The 20,626-nt window shown below is 40.7% G+C and overlaps 3 protein-coding genes across 10 annotated transcripts in view; all 3 read left to right on the plus strand.

Annotated features, from left to right (window-relative positions):
• The window catches only part of kif13a (kinesin family member 13A), a 37,132-nt gene extending 30,230 nt beyond the window's left edge, over window positions 1-6,902 (plus strand). For 2 of the 6 annotated variants that reach the window (XM_074683061.1, XM_074683064.1), the window contains 9 exons: window positions 60-152; window positions 272-424; window positions 529-606; window positions 708-758; window positions 880-967; window positions 1,073-1,224; window positions 1,938-2,108; window positions 3,976-5,140; window positions 5,344-6,901. In XM_074683061.1, the coding sequence (XP_074539162.1) occupies window positions 60-152; window positions 272-424; window positions 529-606; window positions 708-758; window positions 880-967; window positions 1,073-1,224; window positions 1,938-2,108; window positions 3,976-5,140; window positions 5,344-5,477 (2,085 nt within the window). In that variant the 3' untranslated portion in view covers window positions 5,478-6,901. Of the gene's footprint in view, window positions 1-59; window positions 153-271; window positions 425-528; window positions 607-707; window positions 759-879; window positions 968-1,072; window positions 1,225-1,937; window positions 2,109-3,975; window positions 5,141-5,343 lie in introns of all 6 variants that reach the window. The other 4 variants (XM_074683063.1, XM_074683062.1, XM_074683065.1 and 1 more) reach the window with 4 other exon arrangements.
• A 2,895-nt stretch (window positions 6,903-9,797) lies between these two features.
• rbm24b (RNA binding motif protein 24b) lies at window positions 9,798-15,876 on the plus strand. 2 transcript variants are annotated; one of them, XM_074683072.1, is made up of 6 exons: window positions 9,798-9,906; window positions 10,276-10,324; window positions 10,506-10,776; window positions 11,127-11,250; window positions 11,543-11,597; window positions 14,326-15,876. In XM_074683072.1, exons 1-6 carry the CDS (start codon window positions 9,870-9,872, stop codon window positions 14,684-14,686), a joined length of 897 nt encoding a protein of 298 aa, XP_074539173.1. In that variant the 5' UTR covers window positions 9,798-9,869; the 3' UTR covers window positions 14,687-15,876. The 2 variants fall into 2 exon arrangements, with proteins under 2 accessions (XP_074539173.1, XP_074539174.1); XM_074683073.1 differs by lacking the exon at window positions 10,276-10,324 and having other exon boundaries at window positions 9,798-9,904.
• An 894-nt stretch (window positions 15,877-16,770) lies between these two features.
• grinab (glutamate receptor, ionotropic, N-methyl D-aspartate-associated protein 1b (glutamate binding)) lies at window positions 16,771-20,484 on the plus strand. Of its 2 annotated transcripts, none has more exons than XM_074683069.1 (7): window positions 16,771-16,925; window positions 17,561-18,018; window positions 18,112-18,215; window positions 18,408-18,608; window positions 19,006-19,134; window positions 19,231-19,374; window positions 19,725-20,484. In XM_074683069.1, the coding sequence occupies exons 2-7, from the start codon at window positions 17,595-17,597 to the stop codon at window positions 19,875-19,877; spliced, it is 1,155 nt and encodes a 384-aa protein (XP_074539170.1). In that variant the 5' UTR covers window positions 16,771-16,925; window positions 17,561-17,594; the 3' UTR covers window positions 19,878-20,484. The 2 variants fall into 2 exon arrangements, with proteins under 2 accessions (XP_074539170.1, XP_074539172.1); XM_074683071.1 differs by lacking the exon at window positions 16,771-16,925 and adding an exon at window positions 17,388-17,477.
• Window positions 20,485-20,626: the final 142 nt, after the last annotated feature.

A 20,626-nucleotide genomic window follows, 5' to 3' on the forward strand; every position in this document is an offset into this window, starting at 1 on the left:
GCAATTCGATATTACATTTGTTGTGACTAAGATTGTTTTTGTTTGTTTTTTTCTAACAGAGCTTCACTCAGAGTCTCAAGAGGAGGATGTCCTTAAAGAACTCACTGTATTCCTGTGGTGTGACCTATGAGATTGTTTCAAACATACCAAAGGTAAAACTTTGATCTCTCGAACATTACAAAACTCTTCTCTACAGCTGCATTCAACACATATTTCTGATGAGTCACTGAAGCCTAATATATTCTTTGACATTTATCTCTGTCCTCCCCAGGCTTCAGTGGAGCCAGAGGAAAGGGAAACCTTGGCCCTCATGGCCGCTCGTGGGGACAGCGAGGAGACTCAAGATGGAGAAACATACATAGAGAAATACACACGGGGAGTTCTGGAGGTGGAGAACATCCTCAGTCTGGAGAGGCTACGTCAGGTATGTTCAATTTTAGAAGCCCAAAAATAGAAGTATTCATTCTATTATAATGAATGGAATTAATTTTTTTCCGACTTAAAAATGTCATTTTTTTGTTTCTGAAGGCTGTGACAGTGAAAGAAGCACTTACTGCCAAGGGGAGACACCTAAGAAGGAGTATCAGCACACCAAATGTACAGCATGTAATGAACACATCACTCGTCCCACTGGCTTCTAAAACATAAAAGAGTAACCATTACAAACAAGATATGACACAAATAAAATGTTGTTTCTTTCCCTCCAGTCCTCGTGTAGTAAAACAGATTTGACTGGCTGTGAGGATGAGGAGTGTAAGGTAAGCAGTCACATTGTAAACAAGAATGCCTCTATCACAAAAAAACACACCTTAAGGTTTTCAAGGAAAGCATTTACAACAGGGGTTCCCAGTCCAGACTCACATTTACGTTACTGTTTAGGACCACTGTGATCATGGCGACAGCGCCAACTGCAACCCCCCAGAGGGCTCACTTTGCAACACGCCAATAAAAAGCAAAGAGAATCAAGGTAAAGTTGATCAAAATGTGCAACTTTTCTTGCACTTCTTGAATTGGGTAACATTGAGTGTTTGGCTCATTAAAAGAAGTATTACTGCTGATATTTCTCACACAGGTTTGGTTCCTGAGAGCCCTACTTTTTTCAACTCCAGCCCCTTTAAAGTTCTCTCCCCTCAGCCACCCAAGTTCCTCAAGTCTCTGTTGCCTGTCAAAGAAGAAAATAAGGCAAAGAAAGCCCTGGAGGCCCGACCACTGCTGGGACAAGAGGTTAGCAGGAAAGAGATTATTTTTTAATCATTCTGAGAGTTTGATATTTGTCAGTCATCCGTCAAAAACATTTCTTTTTTACATTTATCATCTCACCTTTCTCATCACATTTAATTCTCACAGTATGGGGGATACACTCATACAAATAAACCTAACTGTCCAAAACTGTTTGAAGATTTCTTGAAAATGGCATTGCAGTGGCATGACCGAAGAGAAACACGAAAGTGACATCGCCATCCCTTGAGTTGATGTTAGTGGAAGAGCATGACTCACAGGAGCATGACTTCAACTGTGGATAACCATAGCATTGAATAAGTCAGAGCTATGCTGTAAAATCTCATGTCTGAACTTGTTTGTGATCATTTGATTTTTGAGATTAATCGAGGCTGTTCCAACCATTTAACTAACCTCATGTTTTTGTTTTTAACTGTGCTTGAAGTTGACGAAAATAAGTGTGGGTACTTGAAAGCAAAAGTGTTTCAGGGAAACCAGTCTAAAAAAAAATCATAAACCTGTTGAGAAAACATAATAGACCAAATTCCTGTGAGTGCTGGTGCAATCCAAAGTCCAGCAGCTCAAGCGAAAACACTTCAAGCACAGTTATTATGAAATATTGAATTGCATGGCACTAACCGTTAACTGGCCTGCCTGGCTCCAAGCATGTTGTGTGTTTGTGTGTGTGTCAAGTGTATGCTGTTCTGACCCATCCACAGAGCATGCGCTCATGTGTGGACAGCCCTGCACTGCTCCCCTCTCCCTGCTCCTGGCACCGGCCCAGGGCAGGCAGTGAGGGCCACTGCAAGCCTTCCACCTCCACCCTCACCTCCACCTCCACCTCCACTCCCACCAGCAGACAGCTCTGCCACACACTGCCACACACTGCTGTAAGTGCTACACACACCAGCACACATTGCTCTGAGGGTTTAATGAAGGTTTCAAAGAAACATGCACTCCATGATAGACTGATTCAACGACACGACTACACTCTCACACAGAGCAACGCTTTGCTTTGAGGTTCACAAGTAAACTTCTTCTCTGGAGATTTTTCAGTGAGTATGCTGCTGAACAACACTGGCTCGTATATTTTGTTCAGTACGGTAAATATGCCCCAATGGAACTCATCAATCATACACAAACCTACATTTTCCATTATCACATCTTAGGCCACTTTTCATTGACTTCACTGCAAAAACTGAAATCTTATCAAGTGTTTTTGTCTTATTTTCAGTAGAAAATTCCTTTTTAGACTCAATATGAGCCAAATTCACATGACCATCCAGAAAAATGTCTCGTTTCAAGTTATTTAAGGACAAAAATGAGGTCTGAATTGCGCGTAACCCAGACCTGGGCAAACTACGGCCCGCGGGCCACTTCCGGCCCTTTGTACGTCCCTGTCCGGCCCGCGTGAGGCCAATCGTAAACATAAACATGAAACTCGTGCGGGTGCATATGTCTTAATACTCCATCTATCACAGGCACTGAACAAGACATTGTGGATTGAATTCTCCCTCTCTTTCACTGGCTCAGTCAGTCTCCTCCACCTGAACTCTCTCCTGTTCTGAAGACTGAGTGCCGTCGCGTACACGCGCAACGCGTATGCGCATCACACACCGAAGACGGACAGAACTTTACAACGATACGCGTTTCACTATTTTAGAGTCAGCATTCTCACTATAAAATTCACGCTGCTCTAAACTCTCCTGATTGAAGAGGATGCTAGAGCAGAGCTACGTTAGTTTAACTCCCGACATGTCATGTCAGCTCCAAAAAAGAAAGAAAGGAAACAGCTAAGGCTCTGATAAACTCTTCATCAATAAGTGCTGCACAGTTATCTGTCTCTGTCTCTGAAGTCTCCTGCAGCGTCTCTGGATCAAACCAACTAAGAGAGAGGGGGTGGATGGTTTCTGAGTTTTCGATATAACGCCCAAGTACGGGACTTGATATGACTTAGTAAAATATTAGAGCTCACAGAAGCAAACTTAAATTTTGGGGACTATCAGGAGAAATCACAAGCGAAGAGAACAGCGGGAGAAAGGGCGTAAAGAATGGGAGATTCCCTCCATATTCAGGAGTGTTGGCAGTCTGCCAGCACTCAATCGGTAAAAGTGAGTTCATGTATGACAGATATTGACAAAGACGAAAACTTAAGACATTTTCTCTTTCATTTTAGGATTCAATATTTTTTTTTTTTTCTACTTGACCTATACACCACAATTTTACATAACCTAATATAAACATTTACAGAGCTTTATTCTTCTGATTATCAGTTCCAGCTATTCAAAATATTTAATTTAGAGCATTTTACATGGAAGACAGTTGGTGGCCCTCTGACACAATTCAGGTTCCTCATGTGGCCCCTGGTAAAAATTAATTGCCCACCCCTGGCGTAACCAGTAAAAAAATCTGCCAATGGAACAAGAGAAAAGTTACTTGTATTAAGACATTGTTCTAGTCTCAAGGAAATTTTCAAGCAATTTTTTCTTGTTCCATTGGCAGATTTTTTTACTGGTTACAAGCGATTCAAACCTCATTTTTGTACTCTAATAACTTGACATTTTTCTGGATTGATAAATTGAAAGTGGCTCATATCAAGTATAATAAGACAATTTTTACTTTAAAAAAAAGACAAAAACACTTGATAAGATTTCAGTTATTTGCAGTGTTCACTCCAGGTGTCAGTGTAGGCTGATGCTTCTTACAGGCTGTATCTGACATTGTGTGTGGCTGGATGTCTCCTGTTGTTTCCATCAGCAGGACTCTGAGGATGAGGAAACAGATTTGGACATAAATCTGAATCTGGATCGAAGTAGTCAGGACCACAGCAGCTTCCAGCCTTATGTCCCAGAGGAATTTGCAAACTTTGAGATCTACAATGCCACTTTGGACAGCCAGGAAGGCTTCCTCTCCTCCCGCACTGACTCCAAGGGAAGCCGGTGTGGAGGTGGGAGTGGAGAGAGGGAGGTGCCTCGAAGCCCCACAGCCAGCAGCTGCACCAGCGGCTATTTTTCACACAGTGCCTCCAACGCCACGCTGTCTGACATGCCCATCAGTGCCAGCGAGAGCTCTGACCATCTCAGCTGTAACCCCAGAGACACCCACGACCCCCTGGGCTGTCCTGCTGGAAGAGGCTGCACCCAAACCAAAAGTGTTTCTGCAGAGACTGACACTCAGCAGCCTCCTCTCTCAGCAGGTGCAGTTCAGGATCTGCTCAACCGACCTGCCTCCTCGCCTGTCAGTATTTCTAAGTGCACGGACAAGCAGAAAACATTTCCTTTGCCTCACAACTGTGTTCTCAGTGCCAGCCAGGAGTTCACAGACTTTAAAGGAGCCGATGACAGTATTGAAGACGGTGAATTAGCACACTTTACAGGGGGGTGGGAGCAGGAAGGGTTTCAGTTTTCCACAAACCAGCTGAAGGAACCAGATAATGTGGAAATATGTGACACTAGCAATCAAAACACCTCTGATATCTCTGGTATTATGAACTCATCTGCTCCTGAAAACACTTTAAACTCTGTCGTAAAATGTCCAAATTTTACAGACTCAGTTAGTGTAGCAGTATCTGTGCCTGACAAAGTCCAAGCTCTATCTCCAGCTTTGTCACCCCCACCCACACTGTTATCAGTGGCCCCCTCCTCTGCACCCACTACTCGAGCAGGAGGAGAACCTCTGATCCAGGAGCCAGCTCAAGGAGATCTGCCTCACGGGAGTCCCTGTCCCAGCCCAAACCCTAGCAGCGCAGAGCCCTCAGGTGATTCAAGCGGAGATGAGAGCACCCCTGTGGCTCAGCTCCCTGACTGGATGGCTCCCGGGGAGCAGGTGTGGGTGGGGAAGAGGAGAGGAACTGTCCACTATGTTGGAGGTGTGGAGTTTGCTAAGGGGATCTGGATCGGTGTGAAGCTCGACATGGCAGTGGGTAAGTTTTGTTTGTTGTTTCGTCTGTCACTCTTTTAGATAGAGTTAGATCAGCCTTTTTAGATCCACAAAATTAGATCCTCAGACGTCTACTGTCTCCTCAGCTCTGATGTTAGCTGTAGATAGAAACTTCCATCTCTTGTTCTTGTCCCTCATGTAGCCAACACTCATTTTTGACACAGTGTTGTGGTTGATTTCTTTTAGGGAAGCACAACGGGACTGTCCAGGGCAGAGTTTACTTCCGCTGTCCTCCAGGTCATGGTGTGTTTGTGAAGCCGTCTCGTCTAACCAGAGGTCCGCCCAACATGGACACAGAACCCCAGACTCTGATCAGATAAGACTCAAAGATGGACCAGCTTTTTTTGGAGTAGCAGGGGGCCACAGGGGGGCTCCTCACACCTCGTGCCTAAAACCCCAGGCTGACTCGTGTGTGGCTTCTCTACTTCAATCTCTTTGACCACTCAAATCTTTTGAGCTGATAGCTTCTGTAGCTGTCTCTGCTTTCCTAAAGCATATCTGCCCTGAGCATTTAATGAAGGTATACCCAATTCACTGTCCACTGAAGATTCACTATGCACATATCCAGGTTTTCTACATGGTGATATTTTTGATAGAAAACTTTTACCTGAGACATATGGGAATATTACTCACATACATTTTCTTACATCGGTTTTTGAACATTACATGTAATATTTTTGTATGACAATGCTTCCTCCCCTAAGGCTCATAGTGGAGAAATCTGGGATATAAAGAAGAATGTACTACTGTTAATTAACATTGATATTTACATCAATATGTTATGTCAGGGGTAACCAAAGAACTACGGTTCCATATCTGCTGTTATGAGTAATATGTTATTTTTCTAATGTATGTAAATGGAGATAGATATTCTAAAAATATCTGTGTAAAAGAAAAGCTTAGTGCCATATCTCGAGGAGTAATGCCACATACCCTGAACAGAAGACAAAGCTGCAGAAACCCTGAGCTGTTTTCAGCGTTTGACTGCAGTTATGATGTTAAATTATCCTGTTGAAGTACTGTAACACTGTGGAGGAAATAATCCCCATCCAGCATGAGACTGTCGCTGTTGGGAAGCTTGCACTGGAAAGGTTTTTGAGGGTTTAACAACTGTCTTCCATATTGGACTGATGAAATATATTCTAAGTGAAGTGACTGAAAAGCAGCAGTCATCACTTTAACCTGGGGAACAAGTCCAAGGCCTGGATATACTGATGATGCCTTAACACCCTGTTTCTTTACAAGCAGGCACACACACCCCAAGCTACCGATTCAACTCCATAACAACTTCACTAAGTTTTAAACAAAACGTCTGGACCTGAAACCTGTGTGTATGTACGTCATGATACCCAGAAGCTTTTTGAACAGCCTCCCAGCCCTTCAGTGATTGATAGACCACACTTGATTAGTCAGAGGACTAATATGACACTACATGTTACAAGGTACTCAATAATGCATTTTTTTTTCACATGGAGGATTGAATGCTCGGGTAATGGACAGTATCAGGTTACAGACGACGGTGCACAAGTAGATGCAGAGATGAACTTGTGATGGAAGTGGTGAACTGTGGAACTGACTCTAAGTAGTCGTATATCTGAGCTGTAATGTCAAGTAAATGAAACAAACCCAAGACCTTACTTTAAAGAGAACAAAGCTGCTCTCCCTCATAAGGAGCTGTAAATAGAAATGTATTTGAACATAGTATTTACACTATTATATTGTACAGAATTGTATTTATATTGTATCTCAAAATGTTTTAATTGGTACAAATGTTCTAGAATAGAACATTTACAATCAGTGCATTGTGTTGGTTCTTCATTATTCAAGCTCACATTATTAGTCTGTTGTCATGTGTTTCGGGAGTGTTTCTTAGTATTTTCATACAGAAGTGTTCATGGTAATCAAAGAAGAAGGCCTGAAAAAGATCTTCAACACACTGCAAAAAAATGAAATCTTATCAAGTGTTTTTGTCTTGTTTTAAGTAAAAATTGTCTTGTTCTACTCAATATGAGCCACATTCAACTTATCAATCCAGAAAAATGTCTTGTTTCAAGTTATTAGAGTACAAAAAAAAGGTTTAAATCGCTTGCCACCAGTAAAAAAATCTGCCAATGGAACAAGTAAAAATTGCTTGAAAATTTCCTTGAGACTAGAATAATGTCTTAATACAAGTAACTTTTCTCTTGTTCCATTGGCAGATTTTTTTTACTGGTTACAAGAAATTCAGACCTCATTTTTGTCTTTAAATAACTTGAAACGAGCCATTTTTCTGAACTGATGAGGTGAATTTGGCTCATATTGAGTCTAAAAAGGAATTTTCTACTGAAAATAAGACAAAAACACTTGATAAGATTTCAGTTTTTGCAGTGCATCCAGGAAAACAATAAACCAGAAAACAAACTCTCACTAACTCACTCCTAATGGGACTTCACTAAATAGTCTATCTGGAAAATTAGAGATTTGCAGTGGATTTTCTTCCACTCAAAACTCAGTCTCTTCCTCAAACTCTATACAATACAGTACCAAGCAAAAAAATGTTGGTTGTGAAAAAATAGCCATGTTTTATACATGTTTTACTTTTAAAATGAAAGTGTTCATTTATTTTCATCAATTAATGAGATGCTGTAAATTAACAAAAAAGAAATCTGACCCCCTTCTCTACTCAAAATTTTCTGTCTCTTCAAGTAATCCCAAACAGACTCCATAATGTTAGGGTAATGTTAAGACCCCCTGTTCCTCTTTACACTAGAGATAGTTCTTGATGACATTGGCTATATGTGTGGGGCGGTGATCTGCTCCAGAATGAATTGAGTGCCAGCCTCTCTGCTGCTATTGTATGATAAATGAGAATCAGCCTGTATCTCTCTTTAACCCTGACCGAATCTCCAACTTCATTGCTGTTTTCAGGAGACATCACTCTCCAGTCTTTCTATGAACAAACTGTTTTCTGTTATAGCCACATACTTTAAATTTTGATTCATCAGTCAAGAGCACCTGATGCCATGTTTCTGCTCCCAAGTTCTGCGCTGATGATCTCCCGATTACGAAAAGGAATTGTGCTTCTCATCTGCTGCATGTCTTTGATTCTCAACAGTTCCCAGTTCTTTTTTGCTTTCTTCAAATGAGCTGAAATGGCTCACCTTGAAACCCCAGGTGGCTTTGAAAACTTTGGTAGGGACCTTGGTGATGCAGTACCTTGTGTCTGGTTGCAGTGCTCAGCCTTGCCATGGAGTATGACCTGTGACTTGAAACTGTCTTCAACATCCTCACCTTGGTTGCAGAGTCTGGCTGTTCCTTTCTCATCTAGGCCCAATCCCAAACCACCCCCTACCCACCACGACTGAGTGTCACTCCAAATGAAGTCACGCTCGTGCTCCATGTCTTTCAATCCTATTACTATCTGACATTTCCAATCAAACAAATGAAGTAATGTTGCCAATCATGCTTCCATTTTAGGTGCCAGGGCTTCACAATCAAATTTAACGTCAGCATAGAGTAAGATTTGCTTGTTTTGTGTTATCTTCTCAAACCACATCTTATGTGACTTTCTGTCAGTGTGACAAAGGCGTGGAGAAAATATCAGAGGTGGGCAGATCAATCCAAATATCGATAATATCGATACCAACGTTGGTATAGATATTGAATGATACCAGTGTAAAAAGATCAATACTCTAGTTTTTTTTCTCCTGCATGCACTGACTGCTGCGGTTCTATAAAAGTGGTGACCTAGCTGTGTCCCTGTCATGTCATTTGGCTATGTGGCGCTAGGGAAACAAGCAAGCAGACTCCAAAAGAAAAGAAGTTTGTTTGAATTTTTTATATAACATTTATTCTGGTGTGATAATTCTTTATACTTTAGTATTTTAAAAAATATGTCTGATAACAGGAGAACTTTCATTTATTTATTTATTTATTTATTTATTTATTTTGTATTTAAGTCTTGAACGCTAATATAAAAAAATAAATGAAAATATTTTATTATTATTATTATTATTATTATTATTATTATTATTATTGCTCTTCTTTAAAGAAAAGAATTTCGCACAAAATGTTTTGGGGATTTTTTTTTTTTTTTTTACTGTTGTATTGTTTCTGAATAGGAATGTTTATCATGACACTAAAGTATTTTGTAGTCACCTCTAAACTTTTCCCAAATTCTGTCCTAGATTTTTACAATATAACCAAAAGATAATATCACAAAAACAACCTAAGGTCAGCAGTTTTATTAAACATCAACCTTAAATATTAAAAAGTATCTATATCAGTATCAGTATCGATATCGGTGATACTGGCCTTGTATTTACTTGGTATCGGATCGACACCAAAATTCCCAGTATCGCCCACCTCAAGAACATATTGGACACATGAGGCACTTATATTTATATGTTGTTTCCTTCACCATTTCGCCGTTACACTTCCTGCAAAAGTGTGCATCGACGCAGGCTCCCTATTTCAGGGCTAAACGGTCACTCCCCCTTCACACTTTTGGGACTCTCTGCAAGAAGGCGCAAACGGAGGACCAGTGTGAAGGGGACGGTTTGGGATTGAGCCCCAGTTTAAGACCTACACAGCTGTTCTTGTTTCCCCTGATGACTTTGTTCCAACCTACATGTGAAATTGATGATCACTAGCACCTGATTGGTTTAACTGGTAACTCACACCTGACCAGAATCCCACACAACTCCTGACTTTGTGCAAGTGTACCTGTGAAGATGGATGCTGCTTATAAAGCAAGGGCTAGCAACAAGTGTGTGTATTACACAGACACCACCCAAACACAAGTAACTCCAAAGCAGGATAGTCTTAAGGAGAATAAATCGTGTTTTCTTTAAATGCTTGTTTCACATTTTTAACTTATTGAATGAAGTTTTAGATAAGTCTTTGTTGGCAAAAACACATTCATGCAGTGAAAAGAGGTTTACGCTAGTGATTTAATCAAGAAACAGCATGCAAAGAGTTCAAAGTGTGAAGCCCTCTTGTAATTTCACCTTTAACGTTCACTGTATGAGTTAGTATTCAACAAAAAAGACTTAAATTGAGTGTATGACTGGCTAAACTCTAGGTTACCAGAATACAATTTGATTTTAACATATAAAGAAGCAAAGTTTCCTTTTCCAGCTCGGCCTGTCATCTGCGTCTGGCATGAAGTCTGCCGAGGACAAGAAAGGTTGCTTCTTTTCTTCTTTCGTCTTGTGTCCCTGCTGCTGTTTAAGCAGCTGTGCGACAGTAGGTAGCCTAAGCACAATGTGGTGGTCTGGATCTGGGTGGAGTTAAGTATCTGTGTCACACTAACTGGCAACTGGGAAATCTCCCGCAGCAAAGTAACAGGTGTCCTCCTCCTCCTTCAGATCCACAGTCACATCACAGGGGGCACACTCTCTCCTGCAACTGATCCGGGACGCGTTTAACCCACTTTATTCGACCCAACTTTTGACTTTATCTCAACAAATGATGCACTCGGCGCAGAAAGACACCACATTCACCAAGATCTTTGTAGGAGGTCTTCCTTATCACACGACCGACTCCAGTCTGAGGAAGTACTTCGAGGTGTTTGGAGACATCGAGGAGGCTGTTGTCATTACTGATCGGCAGACCGGGAAATCCAGAGGTTATGGATTTGTAAGTATCTCGTGACGAGTTTTGAGTTGCCATTTTAAAGTTGTTGGAGCACGTGCACAGTGAGTGATATGGGCAGTTGATCCAGTGTGTGCATCCAGAGTCTGAAAGAGGAGTCACTTTGACTGTCTCCTGCTCTGTTTGACAGCCTGGCCTGAGTGGATCAGGTTTTACTGTTGCACAAAATGAACAAACAAGATATGAAACCACAAAAAACAGCTATAAAGAAGCCCTGTCTTCTCTATTATGGACCACAAACATGTGATTTCTATTTAAGGGTTCGACCTGGTCACTTTGACCAGGCTGCAGAGTGGTTAGGTCATTAGAAAATGTGCTGTTTCTTTTACTTTCAGGTGACCATGGCTGACCGGGCCTCTGCTGACCGAGCTTGCAAGGACCCAAACCCCATCATAGATGGCAGGAAAGCCAACGTTAACTTGGCTTACCTTGGGGCTAAACCCAGAGTCATACAGCCAGGTCAGGACCACACTATTTGAGTAAAATTCAGCTCATTAAAGAAACAAGACTAAATTCCTTTGTATACTTACAATGAAGGTTATTGAATTAATGCAACCCCTGTTAATGGAGTTTAAAATTAAAGTTTTATTCAGTAAAGATTCACCCTGATAATGTTACGTGAAGACTGTCATGTGTGTGGTTAAGTTTTTTTCCTCCTGTAAAATTCCATCACTGTTTGAGAACTCTTCATCACACCTCAAAAGTCTCCCTATTTAAAGTTAACTTAAACTTCTACTTGTTTTCATTCTAGGATTTGCATTCGGAGTGCCTCAGATTCATCCAGCGTTCATCCAGAGACCTTATGGGTATGTCAAGCTGCAAAAATCCAAGTTCAATCTCAGATATTTGTTTGTAAAATGAAAAAAGAAATACAATGATCTTCCTATTTTCTTATGTTGTCTGTGTTTTCTTGTAAACTGCCATTAATTATTGCCTCCACCTGTTCTATCCTGAATGAGGACATGTGAGTGTTGATGTGTGCCTCTCTGCTTGGCGTTGACTGAGAAGGAAGTGAACATAAGCTGCTGCAGGACTTGACTTGATGTTGTGTATCTCTCTCTGATCCGACAGGCTCTGTAACGGTTAAAATAGCAGATGAAGGGACATGATGATTTGAGGAATAGCTGAGTCTGCATTGGGCAGAGCACTAAAGTGTTACCTGTAAACTCTGACATTCACAAACGAAACTGAAATGGTGACTAGATGCATGGAAGTCTTTTTTTTTTTACGTTTTCTATAGTACATAGAATTGTGTGTGCCTTGTTTTCAGTATGATGTGGTGTTCAGCTTAACTGTGTGCTCATTTCCACTTGCAGTGGGGGAGTTGGGTGGGGGTGAAGGAGTTTTTTTTTGTGCAGATACTGTTTATTTGATAGGGAGCTGTAACTTTGTAATGGGGTGTTGATTCTTTTAATGACTGATTTGTGCTGTAGCCTGTGGTTTATTTTTTCTATTCACTCCAGTTTCTAGTTAACATTGTTGATCACGTTTTGTTGTCAAAAAGGGGCTGATGATCACTCAGAGTGCTGATTTCAAAATCGATCCCCTGCAACAAAACAAACACTGGCATGCATGCCGGAGTTCTTTTTCTGTTTCCTTACCCACGATGCTGTGTTTTATTTACTTTTCATTAACCCATTGCTTTTACTCTTGGCTTACATTTACAGGTACATAATACTGACCATATGAGAATTCCAAATTTACTATATACTGCCTTTTTTCTCATCAGTTTACCAGCTGCTACTGAGAGATCAAATTCTGATACAGAAAGGAGGATGACACATAGAAGACTTGTACTTTTTACTCTACAGAAAAGAACAGAATTTTGAATAATTACTCTATGTTGATATTTAAGTTGTAAAACTTAGGGCTCACATAATATATTAGCCAAAATGAAGGCTTTAGAATGACATAAAGCAATTTTTTAGTCTTTGCATAACAATAGATGTGGATTAATTATTAAGCTTTGCAATTACATTAAAAAGAGCAATTGTCTATACTGAACTCTAGTCTGGAGACTGAGATCTCAGCCACTTGCTCAGGCAGCAGCTGGTGGCTACAGTGATCTCCACGGCCTCTCAAATTCAGATGGAAAATAGGAGTCACTCGGCAGCTCTGTTAATAATGTATGGCATGGACAGGGCTGCTTGGCTGTGGACAACAGGTGGAGCCAGCCATGTGCCCCATGAAGCCTTTTGGTTATGTGCTAGGGATTACCCATGAGTCCTGGTGATTTACAAAGCACCTTTATTTAGCCCTTGACCACAAAATGTTCATACCATCTCTTTCAATAGTGACTGTTCAAGTTAGCTTTCTCCTTTTAGTGCTTGAGCTGCTGATAAAAATAAAAACAGGTCATAGCACAAAGACAGTTTTCCAGAAATCCAGCTCCTACCTTTTTTAAGTTTTAAATTATTTATACAATTAATTGTGAGTAAAAAATAAAAAAGCTAACTCTATTTTAAGAAAACCTAACACACTTCCGCAGCAGGGCCACAACGTTGTGACCAGCAGAGACCCTTCCTGGCTGTTTTTAAACCTAAGCTGCAGAAAAGTCACTGGAAAAATCGTGGAGTGGTGTAGGCAGCCATTGCAGTCAATGAGTGCCCTGCCATGTGTTACTGAAGGAGATCAGCTTGTCCTTTGGAGATGACAAGGGGAGCAAAAATAGCATGCCTCCAGCCTCCCTTGTCAGTCAAGCTGGCGTGTGTATGTTTGTGTGGGGGTGTATGTCTGTAAGAGGGGGAGGGGGTGCTTGTCTATGGACAGATATAACAGTTTCACACCTGTTCCTTAGGATATTTACTGAGAGTGACTTTAACACAAGTTTAAAGTGGGGCCAAGACACCCAGGCTTCTATTTATCCATTTGTGCCTTGGTCTGTTTACAGAATTCAGTTTTTGAAAAGTGTGCTCTCACTCCAACACTATTTCTTTTAATACTTCAAACTATTCCTTTTGAAATAATAAACCCAACAGGGCCTTGGCAAAATCTAACAGATAAACAAAGCACCCACTTGTTCAAATAGTGTAATGTTGCTTCTCTGTAAGCACTGCAATGGCTAGCTCCATTTAAAAAAAAACACCCAAGTCTTCTTACCTTTTTGTTTGTGTTTAAGGACTTATTAACATGTGTGGGCATGCCTGTATGTGTGGTGGTGTTGTGACCGGACATGGACAGAACATCCACTTCTTTTATTGATATGTTGTGGTGTCGTGAGGTAAGCTCGCATTTTGTCACATATTGTACAGTGACACATCTGGGTGCAGAGCTGGGCTGTATCTTCTTTTAATGCCTCACTGTATTTCAGATTCAGGTGCTTTTTGAATATAAAAGCTGCGCTTGTGTTTCTTTGTGGTTTTGCTGCTTCCTAAACTTTTCACTTCTAGGTAGGGTTTTCAGTTGTTAATGAATGGATTTGCTGTGATCTGAGGACTGGATTGATGTATTTGTGGCGCCTGCTTTGCAGTTTCAGCTTTGAAAGATGATTAGCTGTGGCTCTGCTGTGACCCTGTGTGTTTTTGTGTCCTACAGAGTCCCTGCCCACTATGTCTACCCACAGGCCTTTGTCCAGCCCAGTGTGGTAATCCCTCATGTGCAACCTTCTGCTGCTACAGCGGCAACAGCTGCTGCTGCCACTTCCCCGTACCTTGACTATACTGGAGCAGCATACGCCCAGTACTCTGCTGCTGCCACTGCTGCTGCAGCTGCTGCTGCTTACGAGCAGTATCCATATGCTGCTTCACCAGCACCAACCAGCTACATGACCACAGCAGGCTATGGATACACTGTCCAGCAACCACTTGCCACTGCTGCCACCCCAGGAGCTGCTGCTGCCGCTGCTGCCTTCAGCCAGTACCAGCCCCAGCAGCTGCAGACAGACCGAATGCAGTGAAACCATTGAACTACATTTAAGGAGGAAAGCAGAGGAGGTCACACTCCTGACGTGGAGAGAGCAATACAAGGCATTGGAAGAATGAAGAGGCTGAATGTTGGGTGTCACTCCCAGGTTTTAACTCACCAGGCCTTCTACCAAGAAACAACCAAAACGTTTGGAGCAAATCAGAAATTACTGTTAACTTGATTCAAATGACATCAGTATTTTGTCACTGTGTTCTACATATGAATATTTAATATTTATTTAGCAGTAAAATATTTAATGTTAATTAAAGGGAACTCACTTGACCTCATGTCAACCATTGCTGAATTCTGTATATATGTTCCTGTGGAATTTGTACAAAATTCTGGAGTGCATTTATGTCTTATAGTCCAATTTCTTCCCCTCTACCTATACAAAGAGAAACTCAAAATACTTGCATACTTGAGAATAGCATGCTACACCTTTCTTGTTTCAGCATTTCATTGTTTTGGAACGATATTCTGTGCGGTAAAGCTATGCAGACACAGAGAAAGAGGTCAGTGTTTTTTGGATTCTTCCTTTTTTATAACTGTTTGGAGTGAGATAGATTAGACACCCTTGTAGTCATATTTCCTCATTAGTAAGTGATACAAATGCTGAAGTGACAGCTAAAGCTGGCAAAAGCACTCTCTTTTCTCCCATTTACATTGCACTTCAAGTAAGCTTAGTTAAAGGGGAGAACCATTGTTAAATGTGAATTTCTCATTTTCCTTTAGACAAATTGTTTCATAATGTACCTTTTAAATTATGCTATTTATATATTTATTATGAAGCCTTACAGTAAAACACCCTTAATTCTGTGTTTATGTGCTGCTGCATATTGATCTCGAGCAGAATAGGATGTCTGGACTTGGCTAAACAAAGTAAAACACTGCATAAAGAACAAATTTGGAGTGGAAAGGAAGCAATAAGTTCATTGAGTTTCTGTTTTCTAAATATTTGATTTTGTTGTTTCAAATAGACTCTTAAGTCTTTAATACCACATTTTATACTTGACCAGTTTGATAAAGAACAGAGTGAGAGCTGTTGACTTTTTAAAGGTTTCTTCATTTGATGTCTTTAGACAACAAATGTTTTCTAATGCAAGGCTATCAGCTATTACACCTTGCACTTTTTAATGCATGACTAAAAATAATGCAAACGTTAATTATGTGAAATAAAAAAAAATTGACATCACTGCTGTGTAATTTTGTTTTTCAAATTCTCTTTAACTTGCTTGATGACATTTTGTTTTTTATATTTGTGAATAAGAATGCAAAACAGTATAAGATGGAAACATATGTGTGTTAATATAAAAAACTGACTTATATTTGGGGGCAAAACTGGGTTGATGTTTCCCCAAAGCTATGTTAAAGTACAAAAACTTTCATACATTTTGTATGCATTAGCGTCGTAGCCCGCAGTGTTTGTGAAAGCCTGTGGTTGTTTGACAGAGACCCTGTCCACTCCTTGTTTTATACGCCTGCTGACAAATCTTCACCATAGAAAATGTACCCATGCAGCTGTGAAGAAGCATGTGTTGTGACCTTGGGTATGACGGGGATGCATACGGTCTTGAATGTCAAGATATAAGTCCAATGTACATGCACAAGACCCTTTTCCCCTGACTCCCTTGGGTTTTCTCCTGACACCTGCTGGCTTACTTGGTTTACTGAAAAAAAAAAGTGGCACGTTTTCTTGTCATACATTTTTATATAATAGTGTCTGACCTCTTACATATTTCCCAAGACTCTGGTGGACCTTTTCAGGAAACTTCATTCATTCACTTTCGGTTTAGTTCATCCAAGTTCATCAAGAAGTAGATGTTTTCATGCTGCGTTCACTACATGTCGGAAACGTAGTAATTGCGAGCTGCCATGCTAACCTATAACGTATAGGTCCACTACTAATCATAAAAACACCACGGAAGGACAGCGATACAAAGCTTTGGTGTATCAACTGTGTGTTGTTCTTTTCTGTTGATGAACGCATTTTTTTCACATTATCAAAACTCTTGTTCAACTGAATAAAACAGTGAAATTTGTGTTTACCGCCTCCGCTGCTCGGTCCGTGGATGCAACCTGGTTCCAGGGGCGGTGACGCAGGAGTTAACGCTGTTTACTGGAAGTCGAAGGAACAAAAAAATGCCCTAAGTGGGACAGAACCTGCGATCAAAGCTATCAGACACATGATATCAGGGATCCAGTTGGGATTTACAACTTTAATCACGTGCCATGTGAGTACTTTGAAAAGGCTAGTCTTTCCATCTTAGTCGCAATTGTGTGTTTTCTATCCCATCGTTTTTGTTTAGGTTATACACATTGCTGTGCGCCATGGTTTCACGAAAGTCGTGTTTGCTGTCCGTTACATAATCACATTTTTACGTTCGTTGGGTAACAATATTAAGGGTTGGGAAACACGTTAAATGTACATTGAGTGAGTTAAATTTTTCTATAATGACAGAACGTTAAACACGCTGCTTGAATCCTGTGACATTTATAGTTTCCTTGGAAATCTTGAAAACTGGTGGTCTTTAGTCTTTGGTCTCGAAAGCGAAGCCCGGTGTTGCATTTCGTTGTCTAAATGATTGCTCGTTTGACGTGCAGAATATAACAATGTATGATACCGCTGCGACTCAATGCTTTAACTTTGAGTCAGAATGTTGATAAATTATTGTACACGATATCGAGACACCGGAAGCCAACGGCGTCATGTGACCTGCCCCGTTCCAGCGTAGGTCTTTGTTGATTGTGTTTCCGGGTATCTGCCAACGTTCATCCCCTAGAAGGTGCTTTTCTGTATTTTTATCTCAAGAGCCTACTATTTGAATGGTTGTTTTATTGTGTTCTTTTACCGCCCATCCTTTGACAGCCAAGTCGATCTCCACTCCCGATCTGAGGCAGTGATGGCAACCGGAAAGACAGAGTACAACCCTGTGCTCGGGGGGGCCTCACCATCACTTCCAGGACAACCATCGTTTCCTATTGGGTTTGACATGAATATGCTAGGATCCAACATGTATGGAGGTTCTGCTGTACCTGGTGGCCCCCCTGCCCCTGTTGGTCTACCTTTCCCTCCACCAACTGCCTTTGGACCAGGGGGTTCTGGTGTCCCCAGTGGTCTGCCTTTCCCTCCACCAGCTGCCTTTGGACCAGGGGTTTCTGGTGCACCCAGTGGTTTGCCTTTTCCTCCACCAACTGCCTTTGGACCTGGTGTTCCTGGAGCTTTTGGGATGCCATCAAACCCACCAAGCGGCCCTGGATATGGTGACAAGCCCTCTTCCCCACCATATTTTCCACCAGGCCAGGGCAACATTGGCAGCTACAGTGGTAGGTACTTTTGACATTGTTGCATCTAAGCTAAAATAACAGTCATGAGAAAGCCCTGTATGATAATTTTGTTTCTGGTTGGTGCCATTCAAGATGATGTCTACCATCATGAGGAGGATCCACCACCCTTTCATGAGAACCAAGACTTTGATTTTGGATTAGATCACAAGAGCATAAGAAGAGCCTTCATTCGAAAGGTAAGAGAACAATGCATCTGAAAAAGATAGAAATATCAGTGTAGTTACATGTGTGCAAAAGTGTGAGGTTGTAGAAATCAAGAATTACGTAATGCATGTGTAAAGTTTATAAAATAGGAAAGTGTAGAAATGTATACTGAGGAGCATTCTTTGTATCATTACTGCTTTACAATGGACTCTTCTTTCATGCAGGTGTTCTTGTTGTTAACCGCTCAGCTGATGGTGACATTTGCCTTTGTGGCGGTCTTCACCTTTGTGGATCAAGTCAAGCTTTTTGTCCAAATGAACATCTGGACCTACTGTGTGTCCTACGTGATATTTTTTGTTGTGGTTTGCGTCATCAGCTGCTGTGGAAGTGTTCGCCGACAGCATCCTTGGAACCTTGGTTTATTAGTAAGTCTACACAGACCCTTTTTCTTTGAGATAGGAAACAGAGGTAGAAAGAGTTACAGCTGAGGAAGTTATCTATTATCTGATTTGGAATTTTGTCACAGTGTTTTGTCAGCATTCTAGTATAACTAAAGTTTCTCTATTTTTCTTTTTATCACACTTCAATTTTGAAAATGTAAAAGAACAAAAACTGTATTCTGATGTTGTAGACTGCAAAATCATTTTGCTTTCTTACCACAAAAGTGACAGTGTTAATACAGGACCGCAACATTATTACACATTTACACATGAAATTCAGATTTAGCATTATAGGCCACTTTAACAACATGAGTTGCTGCTTCCTATTATCCTGTCCTTCTACTTATGTGCACTTGATATATTTGTGTTACTTGTTTTTCAGTCGGTCCTGACTCTGGCCATGTCCTACATGGTGGGAGTGATTGCTAGCTTCCATGAAACTGACACTGTGATCCTGGCTGTGGGCATCACAGCATTCGTGTGCTTCACTGTGGTCATCTTCTCTTTGCAGGTTTGTTTCTCTTCTTCACTCTTGAGTGACATGACATTTACCTTCATCACACTCTGATGTGACCGTAACCTTAACACTCTGTTCCTCCTCCCACAGACCAAATATGACTTCACTTCTTGTCATGGTGTGCTTTTCGTCTGCCTGGTTGTACTGATCTTCATGGGCTTCCTCTGCATATTCATCCGTGACAGTATCCTACACATTGTGTATGCTGGACTGGGAGCTTTGCTGTTCACTTGTGTAAGTTAGACATCCAGTTATGTCGAATCACCCAAATTTGCTGGATGGCCTTGAGGGGCCCAGTCCATCGTTTTCAGAGTTCCTTTTTTAAAAGGAAAATTACCTAAATCCCCCTATGATGGCTCTATTCTATGGTATACAGAACATAATAACATGACAACTTTTTTGGAGGGTATTTTAATCGCAACTTTAAGTTTTCCATTAATCATGGTCCCCCACTGTTTATAAGAAAGGGATCCAACCCAAGTACATAAATAATGATGAAAACCTTGTTGTGATTTTTATTTTTTAACATCATTTGTGAGAACAAGGTGTAAGTTTGATCTTTTGTGATAAATTCTCTTTTACAGTTCTTGGCAGTGGACACACAGCTGCTGCTTGACAACAAGGAACTGTCCCTGAGCCCAGAGGAATATGTCTTTGCTGCTCTGAACCTGTACATGGATATCATTAACATCTTCCTCTACCTTCTTGCCATCCTTGGAAAAGCCAGGGGGAGTTAAACAGGAAGAACCCAAAATTGAATATTTGAAGAATTTAGTTTGTTTTTAGTTCACGTTTAGAAGCGACTTTCCATAACAGTTTCTGTCTTGTCTGTTGTGTGTAATTACTTAGTTTGCTATATTTTTCTTCAGTCTGTAAAGAATTTTTTTCTATGATAGCATATAATAGAAGTCTATGTTGTGTTTGGAGGTTTTATTGAAGTTTTATGGGGTGTATGAAAGTTGTAAAAATCATATGGGTTAATAAAATTCTTTGTGAGGAACCCTTTTACCTGTATATTTCAGTAGATGAAGGAGTTTTGGCAAAAAACCCTCAGACTATCTTGTAAATGGACCTTGGCATAAGATTTTGTTTGTTTGCTTGTTTGTTTGTTTTTGTTGTGTTTATGCTGAACCTGTAAGCTGCCAAGGATAAAAAAAATACAATGTGCAACTGCTGAAATGAATCATAATGAAATCCATTGCCATGACAACCAAACAAAACAGCATCAGCTGGCTGATATAATGCAGTGGTTATGAAGGTCCTGGACAAAACTTGTAAGTAGACATTTTGGGGCATTTTTACAAAAATATATAAATGTGTGTGTGTGTGTGTGTGTGTGTGTGTGTGTGTGTGTGTGTGTTAGACTGGTGCTCTTCTGTTCATTTTTTTTTATTTTCAAAGCTTGGTTTTTGTATTTCATATTAAGTGCTAAAGTCTTTCCAAAAGAACTACGTTGTTGTGATTTGACTCGTGTTTCTGTCGCTTG

Source organism: Halichoeres trimaculatus, unplaced genomic scaffold, assembly GCF_033239565.1.
Source record: "Halichoeres trimaculatus isolate MK-OKI-2021-1 unplaced genomic scaffold, fHalTri1.1 fHalTri1_scaffold_12, whole genome shotgun sequence".
Lineage (NCBI taxonomy): Eukaryota > Metazoa > Chordata > Actinopteri > Labriformes > Labridae > Halichoeres > Halichoeres trimaculatus.